Source organism: Dreissena polymorpha, chromosome 5 (assembly GCF_020536995.1).
Source record: "Dreissena polymorpha isolate Duluth1 chromosome 5, UMN_Dpol_1.0, whole genome shotgun sequence".
NCBI classification, from domain to species: domain Eukaryota; kingdom Metazoa; phylum Mollusca; class Bivalvia; order Myida; family Dreissenidae; genus Dreissena; species Dreissena polymorpha.
In genome coordinates, this window is record NC_068359.1 from 4,999,434 (window position 1) to 5,013,243 (window position 13,810).

General features: G+C 36.4%; 1 protein-coding gene across 1 annotated transcript in view; it reads left to right on the plus strand.

Annotated features, from left to right (window-relative positions):
• Nucleotides 1-11,124, plus strand: part of LOC127832253 (uncharacterized) — a 116,205-nt gene extending 105,081 nt beyond the window's left edge. Inside the window, exons 36-39 of the mRNA XM_052357580.1 lie at nucleotides 4,948-5,075; nucleotides 5,517-5,721; nucleotides 8,077-8,235; nucleotides 8,856-11,124. Of these exons, the coding sequence (XP_052213540.1) occupies nucleotides 4,948-5,075; nucleotides 5,517-5,721; nucleotides 8,077-8,235; nucleotides 8,856-9,054 (691 nt within the window). The 3' untranslated portion in view covers nucleotides 9,055-11,124. The remainder of the gene's footprint in view (nucleotides 1-4,947; nucleotides 5,076-5,516; nucleotides 5,722-8,076; nucleotides 8,236-8,855) is intronic.
• The last annotated feature ends 2,686 nt before the right edge of the window (nucleotides 11,125-13,810 follow it).

The window sequence follows — 13,810 nt, forward strand, 5'->3', positions numbered from 1 at the left end:
CTCCGTCTGTCCGTCTGAAACTTTGTCCGAAGCATAACTCCAAATCTATTCAACGGATTTACTTTAAACTTAGAATATAAATAGATGGCAACTGGGAGAAGTGCAGTGACCAAGAACCATAACTCTATCTACCTTAGTTTTTGAATTATCTCCCCTTTTATATAACTTTAAAGTAATTTTTTGTCTGGAGCATAACTCTAAATATACTAAGGGGATTTACTTGAAACTTGAAAAATAAACAGATGGCAACCAGGAGAAGTGCAGTGACCAAGAACCACAACTCTATCTACCTTAGTTTTTGAATTATCTCCCCTTTTATATAATTTTTAAGTAAATTTTTGTCTGGAGCATAACTCTAAATATACTAAGGGGATTTACTTGAAACTTGAAATATAAACAGATAGCAACTAGGAGAAGTGCAGTGACCAAGAACCACAACTCTATCTACCTTAGTTTTTTAATTATCTCCCCTTTTATAAATTTTTGTCCGGAGCATAACTCTAAATATATTGAAGGGATTTACTTGAAACTTGAAATATAAACAGATGGCAAGTAGGAAAAGTGCAGTGACTAAGAACCATAACTCTATCTACCTTAGTTTTTGAATAATCTCCCCTTTTATATAACTTTAAAGTAAATTTTGTCTGGAGCATAGCTCTAAATCTACTAAAGGGACTTACTTGAAACTTGAAATATAAACATATGGCAACTAGGAGAAGTGCAGTGACAAAGAACCATAACTCTATCTACCTTAGTTTTTGAATTATCTCCCCTTTTATATAATTTTAAAGTAAATTTTTGTCTGAAGTATAACTCTAAATCTACTGAAGGGATTTACTTGAAACTTAAACAGATGGCAAGTAGGAGAAGTGCAGTGACTAAGAACCATAACTCTATCTACCTTAGTGTTTGAATTATATCACTTTATTTAATTTCAAATTAAATTTTTGAATGTAGCATAATGAATTATTTCCCTTTATTTGTTTTTACAAATATTATTCTACTGTCTAAAACAAATGTTGTCATACAAGCAAACACATTTCGGCGGGGATTTGGCACTACTGTGACAAGCTTTTGTTTTGGTTATTAATACATCATTTTCACATGGATTGTTTCTGCCCATGATTCATGGAATTAGCTTTCCAAATATCATTAAACATTTTGTGCTTTTTCCTTTAAGGGGAGAAATGTGCAATATAAGACCATTATGCTCTGTTGTTTATTCAGGTTATTGTTGCCTTATTGCTGTTTGCATAATCATTCCTTTCTGCTTTTATGCTCCCCCAAAATTTTTGGGGGGAGCATATAGTCGCCGCTTCGTCTGTCCGTGTGTCCTTCCGTCCGTGCACAATTTTTGTCAGGGCTAAATCTAAGCAATTAATGACCGGAATTCAATAAAACTTTCTGGGAAGCTTCACTACCAAGAGGAGATGTGCATATTATCAGCCGGTTCTGGTCAGATGATTTATCACAGAGTTATGGCCCTTTGAAATTTTCTATAAACTGTACATATAGTGCAATTCTCTTCCCCCCCAACTACTGACTGGAATTCAATGAAGCTTTATGGGAAGCTTAACTACCTTGAGGAGATGTGCATGTTATTTGTGGGTTCTGGTTAGATGATTTATTTAGAGAGTTATGGCCCTTTGAAATATTTAAGTTGCTAAACCATCCATCGTATTATTTTGGCCAAAGTTATGTCCCTCAAGACGTTTCCTTTTATTTGAATATAAAGTGCAATATTGTGACAAAAAAAACCTTTGGGGAGCATCACCCGTCTCCTACGGTTTCTTGTTGATCTCAAACCCTATACTGATTCAAATGTGATGACATGTCATAAACACTTTCCCCTTTGGATGGACATGAATATATTTGCAGGATTGTGCTGCTCTAATAATTTTTCAGGCAGATTTCACCATTTATTAAAAAAATTCCTATCAATGTTAAGTTCCTTTGTCAGGTTACAAGAACTTATAATCCAACTATGATTAATCTTTATATATAGAACTAGCCCTGCAAGGTGGAGATAAGCATATTCTCATGTTGTTGTTTTTTCACTTAAACGAGTTTTCAAGGAGTTATTGGCCTTTGAACAATTATTAGTTTCAACACTTATAACCCATGTATCAACAAAGCTTATCAGGGCAAGCATCCATCAGTTTCATTGTTATTCTTCTTTTGATGTGTTAAAATATTTGATTTTAGTAGGCAGGTTTAGTTACATAAAGGGTATGAAAACCTGATTCATGTGTTGATACCAAGTAAATAATCAAATGTAATTTATAATAATATTATTATTATGCCCCCCTTCGAAGAAGAGGGGGTATATTGTTTTGCACATGTCGGTCGGTCGGTCCGTCCGTCCGTCAGTCCGTCCCTCGGTCAGTCCACCAGATGGTTTCCGGATGATAACTCAAGAACACTTAGGCCTAGGATCATGAAACTTCATAGGTACATTGATCATGACTGGCAGATGACCCCTATTGATTTTCAGGTCACTAGGTCAAAGGTCAGGGTCACAGTGACTCGAAATAGTAAAACCGTTTCCGGATGATAACTCAAGAATGGGCAGGCCTAGGATCATGAAACTTCATAGGTACATTGATTATGACAGGCACATGACCCCTATTGATTTTCAGGTCACTAGGTCAAAGGTCAAGGTCACAGTGACTCAAAATAGTAAAATGGTTTCCGGATGATTACTCAAGAATGCTTACGCTTAGGATCATGAAACTTCATAGGAACATTGATCATGACTGGCAGCTAGATGACCCCTATTTATTTTCAGGTCACTAGGTCAAAGGTCAAGGTCACAGTGACTCAAAACAGTAAAATGGTTTACGGATGATAACGCAAGAATGCTTTTGCCTAGGATCATGAAACTTCATATGTACATTGATAATGACTGGCAGATGACCCCTATTGATTTTCAGGTTACTAGGTCAAAGGTCAAGGTAACAGTGACTTGAAATAGTAAAATGGTTTCCGGATAATAACTCAAGAATGCTTACGCCTAGGATCATGAAACTTCATAGGTACATTGATCATGACTAGCAGATGACCCCTATTGATTTTCAGGTCACTTGGTCAAAGGTTAAGGTCACAGTGACAAAAACATATTCACACAATGGCTGCCACTACAACTGACAGCCCATATGGGGGACATGCATGTTTTACAAACAGCCCTTGTTATTATTATTATTTTTTTTATGCCCCCCCTCGAAGAAGATGGGGTATATTGTTTTACATATATCGGCCCATCGGTCTGTCTGTCCATCCAGATGGTTTCCGGATGATAACTCAAGAATGCTTAGGCCTAGGATCATGAAACTTCATAGGTACATTGGTCATGACTGTCAGATGACCCCAAATGATTTTCAGGTCACTAGATAAAAGGTCAAGGTCACAATGACTCGAAATACTAAAATGGTTTCCGGATTTTAACTCGAGAATGCTTAGGCCTAGGATCATGAAACTTCATAGGTACATTGATCATGACTGGAAGATGACCCCTATTGATTTTCAGGTCAATAGGTCAAGGTCACAGTGACCGAAACAGTAAAATGGTTTCCAGATGATAACTCAAGAATGCTTATGCCTAGGATCATGAAACTTCATAGGTACATTGATCATGACTGGCAGATGACCCCTATTGATTTTCAGGTCACTAGGTCAAAGGTCAAGGTCACAGTGACTTAAAACAGTAAAATGGTTTCTGGATGATAACTCAAGAATGCTTATGCCAAGGATCATAAAACTTCATAGGTACATTTATCATGACTGGCAGATGACCCCTATTGATTTTCAGGTCACTAGGTCAAAGGTCAAGGTCACAGTGACTTGAAACAGTAAAATGGTTTCCGGATAATAACTCAAGAATGCTTACGCCTAGGATCACGAAACTTCATTGGCACATTGATCATGACTGGTAGATGAACCCTATTGATTTACAGGTCACTAGGTCAAAGGTCAAGGTCACAGTGACTAGAAATATTAAAATGGTTTCCTTATGATAACTCAAGAATGCTTACACCTAGGATCATGAAACTTCATAGGTACATTGATCATGACTGGCAGATGACCCCTATTAATTTTCAGGTCACTAGGTCAAAGGTCAGGGTCACAGTGACAAAAAATATATTCACAGAATGGCTGCCACTACAACTGACAGCCCATATGGGGGTCATGCATGTTTTACAAACAGCTCTTGTTGTTTTATTATTATTCTATTTATGACAACAGTTTTTAACCAGGTTTTCCAAAGGAAAAAACTGGTTATTAGATTGGCGAATGCGGGCGGGCTGGCTGGCGGGCTGGCTGGCTGGCGAGCGAGAGGCGGAACAAGCTTGTCCGGGCCATAACTATGTCGTTCATTGTCAGATTTTAAAATCATTTGGCACATTTGTTCACCATCATTGGATGGTGTGTCGCGCGAAATAATTACGTCGATATCTCCAAGGTCAAGGTCACACTTTTGAGTTCAAAGGTCAAAAATGGCCATAAATGAGCTTGTCCTGGCCATAACTATGTCATTCATTGTGAGATTTTAAAATCATTTGGCACATTTGTTCACCATCATGGGACGGTGTGTCGCACGAAAGAATCATGTCAATATCTCCAATGTCAAGGTCGCCATGACTAAAAATAGATTTTTTTTAAAAACAAACTTACAAAGGGGGTTAATTTTGTTTGTTCATTTCAAAAGTTCAGTTTGAGTTTTCTCCATTTATCAGATTTTTTTTTCACAATGAAAACCTGGTTTTGTGACAATTTTGTCCCTTGTTGTGTTTATTTTGAAAGTACACACAAGTATACTGCATTTAGAAACACTATTCTGCAGCCTTAAAAAAAGGCATGTTTCTTTTAAATCACCTTAAAAAGGTAAAGTAATTAGAATTGATTCAAGTATAGTTTTGATAATTATAGTGACTGTCACAATGTTGTTAGGCATACGTTGCTGCGAATGCAGAAAGAGATTCGCGCCCAGTCAGCGGCGCAACGACGGAACGCCTATGACATGATCCAGAAAGACAAACAGGCACAGAAACTCTTTAACTCTCGATGTGACTCTGCCAGTACGATCTTTTGTTACTTTTATTTTTTGCTAAGATTGGAGACCCAATCATTTTTAATTGTTTTTTGCTTGAAGAAAAAATGCGGTAATTAATATATTTTCTTTAATGACTTAGGTTTTATGAGATATTGTCCTGTACTTTATTGCTTAGATTTAAAAGACCTGTACTTTAAATATACATGTTTGATAATATTCATTAATTTTAATTGGAAAAAAAACACACACACTACAAAACTCTGATTTACTTCAGAAGTCAGTTTGAGTTTTTAAAAACTTAAAATTGACCTTAAATGCAATCTTTTTGGTTAATACTGTGGCAAACATTGGCATAATGTCTGAATTCTACTTTATAACTGCAAGATGAAATAAACCATTTTGAAAAATCAACTATCTGATAGATGATGTAAATGTCCATATTTTCCATAAATGTCCATATTTCCAGTTGGCGGGTTCTCCCAGACCGATACCTCAAGTATTCAGATGGTGAAGCGCGCCAACACATCCATGTCTGTGCCTATCACCATGGGTTACGGGGTGGGTACTGCCCCACCGCCTATTAGAGACACACCCCGCCCCAAGACTGCCGGCCCAAACATGCAGCAGCAGCAGATCCTGAAAAATGAACTGAGTCAGGAGAAAGCATACCGGTATGATGGTGAGTCAGGAGAATGCATACAGGTATGGTGGTGAGTCAGGAGAAAGCATACAGGTATGGTGGTGAGTCATTAGAAAGCATACTGGTATGGTGGTGAGTCAGGAGAAAGCATACAGGTATGGTGGTGAGTCAGGAGAAAGCATACAGGTATGGTGGTGAGTCAGGAGAAAGCATACAGGTATGGTGGTGAGTCAGGAGAAAGCATACAGGTGTGATGGTGAGTCAGGAGAAAGCATACTGGTATGGTGGTGAGTCAGGAGAAAGCATACAAGTATGGTGGTGAGTCAGGAGAAAGCATACAGGTATGGTGGTGAGTCAGGAGAAAGCATACAGGTATGGTGGTGAGTCAGGAGAAAGCATACAGGTATGGTGGTGAGTCAGGAGAAAGCATACAGGTTTGGTGGTGAGTCAGGAGAAAGCATACAGGTATGGTGGTGAGTCAGGAGAAAGCATACAGGTATGATAATGAGTCAGGAGAAAGCATACAGGTATGATGGTCAGTCAGGAGAAAGCAAACAGGTGAGATGGTGAGTCAGGAGAAAGCATACAGGTGTGGTAATGAGTCAGGAGAAAGCATACAGGTATGGTGGTGAGTCAGGAGAAAGCATACAGGTATGGTGGTGAGTCAGGAGAAAGCATACAGGTATGGTGGTGAGTCAGGAGAAAGCATACAGATATGATGGTGAGTAAGGAGAAAGCATAAAGGTATGATGGTGAGTCAGGAGAAAGCATACAGGTATGGTGGTGTGTCAGGAGGAAGCATACAGGTATGGTGCAGGTATGGTGGTGAGTCAAGAGAAAGCATACAGGTATGGTGGTGAGTCAGGAGAAAGCATACAGGTATGGTGGTGTGTCAGGAGAAAGCATACAGGTATGGTGGTGAGTCAGGAGAAAGCATACAGGTATGGTAGTGAGTCAGGAGAAAGCATACAGGTATTGTGGTGCATTTTGTTTGTATGCCCTGTCTGTCTGTCCGTCCAACCAGCACCCATTTCTGAAGATTTTTCCTGAAAGCTTTCAAATATTTACCTGAGTTTTGGTGTTTCAGTCTATCTGCAGGACTTACAGATCAAGTCTGAGTTTTTTTCTGGTCCATTAATTTTTGGCCAAGTTACGTTACTTGAAACTAAAATTTTTATCTAAAATAGCTGCTATGCAGCTACAAAGTGCAGTAGGGGGCATTTTTGTCACAAACACATCTCTTGTTGTATAGTTAATTTGGTCATCTGCTATGAAAGCTGTGTATACTTGAGACACTTGCAAGTTAGTTTAAATTTAGGATGGCTACACATGGCAAATAGGTATTCAAACTAAATAAAAATCAAATAAATGGCATTAGGCAAAGTGCAAGTGGCTGCTCCACCTTTTGGATTGTTTGTCAGGTGAATGTTTCATTTTGATTCAAAGAAACAAACACTAACAACTTTGCAAACCATCCTTGTACACTAACACACCCACCATCATTTCTATTCAAACAACTGCAAGCTTAGCACAGCTTATCTTAAATAAGCAAAAAAAGTGTATAACATAGATATTGCAAGCTGCATACAATCACATGGTTAAATTAATGAACTCAAAAGTATACTCTTATTACATGCAGTTTAAATAAATATGATGGACAGAAGACAGACAATAGTTAAATACACCCAAATATACATGATACAATATTGTAAGCAAGTTATTGTATGTCATATTCAAACAACAATATGAATATTTGTACATGTTTCCTGTCCAAATTATTATTTTAATTGTTAAATATATGAAGGCGTTGTGCAAGTCAATATAGGTCAATATCACCAAGCAAACCATATCCTTGAATATCGTCTCTTGATCCTCTTGATTCAGTTTCCTGTGTAGTACCAGCACTGAAATTGTATTTGTGTTAGCTTGGGATTAAAAAGTAAAATACATTTAAATAATTCCTTATTATAATAAACATGGCATTGCCACTAAATAAGATTTTCAATGTTTCAGAGATCAATTAAAATAAATTGATCTTTGAAACATTGAAAACCTTAAGTTTTGTGGCAATGCCATGTTTATTATAATGAGGAATTACTCAGAACTTTTACCATATTATCCATTCTACATTTGATGGGCCAGTTAATTCAGTCTGTAATTTCAAGTGGTGATTGGATTAAACTTATTTTGCCATTATCAACCAAACCTCTTGATTCAAATATTACAGCTGTCAGGGACTGATATTATGTGTATCACTTAGTAGCGAAACCAGCTAACACAGGAAAAGTGTAAGTGCGTTAACAGACTGCAGTTGAAGTACCAGACTGAAGTACTGTTGAATATGACGAATAGTCTGCATTAAATAACTAACATATTTGCTCTGCAGGTACAGGTTGAGCAAGCAGCAGCCCTCTACTGCACGGTCGCGGCCTGCCAGTTCCAAGTCCATCTCCACAGTTGCAGACTTCAGTCCACACTGGATTGATCCGCGCAACCCAGACGCTTGGAGACTTAAGTCCAGTCGGTCTATACCAAGCAAGTGCAAGTAGGTCTCACATGGATGTAGTTTGGGTTACACACAGTTATATCAACACAACATTGTACAATTTTGTAACATTTGAATTATTTCATTAGAGACTTTATAAATTCAATGTTCAAGAATGAAGAGCCATGATGCTTTTTTTATTATGAAAATTGATAACTTAAAGATACCATATTACTTGGGTTTCTTTTGTATTATTTTCTTATTGGGAAGTAAAACAATTTTAAAAGCATATGTTAACATTCATTTTGCAAGTTACAAAAAAGTTATTACATCTTAATATATTTAAACTGTATTCTAGTTAAATTTTGCTGTCAAGCATTTCTAGCTAATTTAAGACTTTGTATAGCTAATATTGCTCAGTGTTCTTGTCATTTTACCCTTTGCATGCTGGGAAATTTGTCATCTGCTAAAATGTCGTCTGCTGAATTTCTAAAAAAAGCATTTTCTTCGATTTTTTTCACAGAATACTATCAAAATAGCAAATAGTTTGGATCCTGATGAGACGCCACGTTCTGTGGCGTCTCATCTGGATCCAAACTGTTTGCAAAGTCCTTCAAAATTCGGTTCCCGCACTGATAGAGTTAATTGGAGTATCATGCACATTTCTTTTTCTTTTCCAGTCGTTATGTCCTAGTGAGCAAGCCTAGGGAGAAACCAACCATGGCTGCCCCTTCACCACTAGAGGAGCAGCTATTGGTCGAGAGGTTCCCGAAAATGGGGTCAAAGGTCGTTCCTAATATGGCAGAACTGATAACCCCAAGGGTCAAAAAGTCATATACAATGGAGTACAGTCCATTTGTATATCAGAGATTTGCATAGCACTGGGAATTCGTTTAGTGTAGGAAACAAATGTGCCTTTTAAAAACAACAACTTTTTTGTACATGTATGTGCTTCAAACATGTGAAAACATGTTATATCATTTTCCAGGTAATCTATGCATTTATATTTTCAATTTGAAATCTTAAGCATCACTTATTTAAATTTATACTTTACCTTACCATATGCAACAATGTTTTTAACTTAAAGTTATTTATCTTAATTTGCATCGACATCTTTAACTTAATTTTTGATAAGTAATTAATGCATTAAGTTGTCACATTTTTCATCAACTATTTCAAGTTGATTATCTGCTTGATACCTATGTTTAATTCATTTAATTTTATCATTTGCTACAGAAACGTGCCTTAAATATGCTTGTAAACAACAAAAATGTGTGTACGTACGTTTAGTATGTGCATGATGTCTATGCATTTCAGTTGTAATAGTGATTTGGTGGTAATCCATTAATCAGTAGTTAAGCAACTTTTGTGTCTGAATATCAGCTTCAATCAGTCAGGTTGCACTGAAAACATTGCTGCACAATTTGCCATTTCTCCCTTGCGTGGATTTTAAGAATCCACTGTCTGTACAGCCATGCTTGCTGTGTTGCCTCCCCATGTTGTTATTATTATTTTATCATCTATTTTGCATTTCTATCTTTACATACCAGTATGACTCATCAACTGTGTGCATTTAATTCCACACAAAATCAGGGTTTGCTTGTTTCCTATTTTCATTTAATAATGATGTAACAAAAAATTATGTGTAAGGTGCTTGGAAGGAGTATTGACAAGACAAAACACTGTCTCATTCACTATTGGGACTATATGTAAGCTAAATTTATAGGGAAGGGGGGGGGGGCTATAACTCTAAACATGTATTGCTCAAAACATTATTGGAGTATTTTTTTCACTGATTTGACAGTTCATATATATTTATAGTTCAACTAAGAAATATTTCTGACAATACCTGAATATTTCTACTAAATCCTTATGACTTAAAGTGCTAACAGTGTAATTATAATATGAAATTGGTCAGTAACTGGGTATAAAGATTAGGCGAATGGAATAATTTTTAATTGAATAAACAATTATAATGGGCATGCTGCCTGGAGAAAACTCCTACACAAATACAAGCTGCTACAGTTTATCCTACATCTATGAGTTCATGTATATTGACAGTGTGAATTGATTTTGTCATTAGTATGATGTGAAGTGTAAGTTAATCATGTTAGCTGCTCAACATTGCATTTATATTATCAGTACATATTCAGTCAGTATTTTGGTACAAATTGTACATTCTGTCAGTTCTTTGAAATTATTAATGAGCCACACAGCCAGTATTACTTGAGTTACTTCTGTTTGCCAGAAACAAATCTGTGATGTGTGAATGCTAGTTAATTTACTTTAAAACATGTAATTGATGTATGTTTTTACAGAGATCTTTATTTTGTTCAACGCAAAAGTTTTATTTAAATCTGAACCATACCTGAACCATTAGTTTTTTTTTGCACTACTACAATATATTTTGATCAGTGCCAGAAATATTCATATTTGGTAAGCTAGATGTTTATGTTGTGGTTTATCAAAAATCTAAAACATACAGCCAACACGCTCAAGCAATAGTAATACTACTCCTAAACATCTCACAGACATGACCATCTAATCTCACAAAATCTCCAACATACTATTCACAAATGTATTGCCTTGTTTGCTGTATATAATTGTTCTATGACATAACACAAGTTTAGTTCAAGTTTGGAAGACTTGCCAACTAAACAACCACATAGAATTTCAACATAAAACTGTGTACATGCAGTCACAAGTCGTACAGACTTGTCCCCTCTATGCTTGTGCTAAGAGAAGTCTTCAATTGCAAGAAAGATATCATACCAGTATTGTGGATATCTCGGCTCAACACATGATCAAATGTGATTCTTGGACATGTTTCATTATAATATGGTGTCATTGTTGAACAGCATTAAAATAAAAATCAAATAGAAACATGAAGCAATGCCGTGACCTGCTCATCCATTACATGAATATAATTCACCTGAACTTGTGTACAGAACCAAATTCAAATTCAAATTCACTCAAATTCACCACAGTGTGAAAGAGTCTAAGCATTCTGGATAGTTTAAGACAAGAGTTATTTTAGTTATTTTTATTCCCCTTCCATGTATGGATACCTTGAGTCATTAAAGCAATTAGCATGTCCGTTCCCTCTTCTGCCTGTTTGTAATCTGTTTGAGATAAATCTGTACAAGGTATTTCAACAAACATAACATTACCTTATTTTGACATTGACCTCCAATTCAAAAAGGTCTTAATTCTTAGTTGACCTGACTCGACTGACATTAAAACGACTTACCAATAACCATTGAACTTTCAATAATGACTTAACACACATCACATTACCTTATTTTGAATTACCCGGTAGACATTAACTAAACTTTTGTCAAATACTTCATCACATGGGCCAATTAATCTATTCATTTGATTATAGCATGATCATTTCAAAATGAAATAAATCATGTATATACTTGTATAATTAACTTAAGAATCCAAATTGTAAATGTCTTGGCACTTCTTTTCTGCGAGGAAATCTGGAACTCATGTTACGTACCCAAATAGTTTATTTCAAGGATAAGGAAAGTATATGTGGAAAATTCTGCATTTGGATATATCTAGGATATGCATTCAGGCTACCAGTGTTGATGAAAATGTCATTCATGAATCGTTTTAATGAAATAATGGTGTATGTAAATATCAGACGTGAATACCATGTCATACTAAGAATTAATGTACTATCTTACATGTCCACGATTATTTTATTTTTGAGTCTAAGTAATACAATTAGTAAGTTTGATAATTGATATACAGGTACGATGGTTACATACCATGTGTTTGTTTTCAAAAGTTGACAGTGTGGTATTTTCAAGTTTTGTTAATTTTCTCAGTGAATTTTTTTATGATGCTGTTGTTGTGAACTGTTTGAATATATATTTATTTTTGTTGACTGTGATGTTAGCCTGTGATAATTTTGTAATAAAATATTTTATATCAGTGTTTTATGAGTCGATGTGCTTACAGATTAGAGTATTACTACTCATTTCTGTGGTTGTTTTTTCTATTTGCTAAATATTTTTTATTTTTGTGTCTAAGCCAGCTTTTCACCTTACCTGACCTTTGTAAGTGTCCAATAAACTTTCCCGCGGCTAGACACGAATGAATACACTTCATTTATTCCATTGGCTGATTTGAGCATAATCCCCCAGAACGTTGGAAACATGACTGCGTCTTTGTAGTATAGCATGTAACAAGTTATCATTGGGACAAATCTTCTGACCAAGTTTCATGAAGATCGGAAAATAAATGTAGACTCTAGAGTGTTAACAAGGTCTTACTATAGCCACATAAGGAAAAATGCCCTGCCCCCTGGCGGCCATGTTTTTCAACCAAAGGGCATCATTTTTAAACTCGTCCAAGATAGTATTAGGATGAATCTTCTGACCAAGTTTCATGAAGATTGGACAATAAATGTGGCCCCTAGAGCATTAACAAGATTTTACTATAGCCATATAAGGAAAAAATGCCCCGCCTTGTGGCACCCATGTTTTTCAAGCAAAGGTTACCATTTTCAAGCTGGTTCAAGATATCATTGGGATGAATCTTTTGACCAAGTTTCATGAAGATCGGACAATAAATGTGGCCTCTAGAGTGTTAACAAGATTTTACTATAGCCATACATGTATATAGCCATATGAGGAAAAATGTCCCGCCCTTTGGCAGCCATGTTTTTCAAGCAAAGGTTACCGTTTTTGAACTCATCCAAGATATCATTGGGACTAATCTTCTGAGCAAGTTTCATGAAGATCGGAAAATAAATGTGGCCTCTAGTAGAGTGTTAACAAGGTTTTACTATATCCATATAAGGAAAAATGCCCCGCCCCCTGGCGGCCATGTTTTTCAACCAACCAGCATCATTTTCGAACTCGTCCCAGATATTATTGGGATGAATCTTCTGACCAAGTTTCATCAAAGACCTACAAAGACCTGTAGTATAGGTCTTTGTATAGGTCTTTGGTTTCATGAAGATCAGACAATACATGTGGCCTCTAGAGTGTTAACAAGATTTTACTATAGCCCCTTGGCAGCCATGTTTTTAAGTGAATGTACCCATTATCAAACTCATCCAAGATATTATTGAGACCAACCTTCTGACTAAATTTCATGAAGATTGGACAATAAATGTGGCCTCTACAGAGTTAACAAGGCAAATGTTGACGCCGCACAACGCATGACAGACAATAGGCGATCACAAAAGCTCACGTTGTGCTCAGGTGAGCTAAAAAAGTAACCCTCAACTGAGCCCGAACCACTAGAAAAATGGTAAATGTTCAGTAAGACTATTTCCTCACAAATATCACAACTAAAAGGAAAGTTTGCGAATCTGAAACAACTTTTTTAAATTTTGTCAATTTACCAAAACGTTATGAACAAGAAAAGTATAACAAGAGCTGTTAGAGGACAGCGCGCTCGACTATTTGAGTGCTTGACATTATAACGTTAGCCATCATGAGAGGGGGGTATAGTGTGGGTGTGTGGTCATTTAATAGATGATCTTTCAAAAATAAGGGAAACAAAAAATATTAATTTTTTTTTTTTGGGGGGGGGAGGCGGGGACTCTTGGGTGGGGCATGGGGGATGGTTTGGGTGGAGTGCATTGTGGTATGTCAGGTAAGTGCTGTTTTGT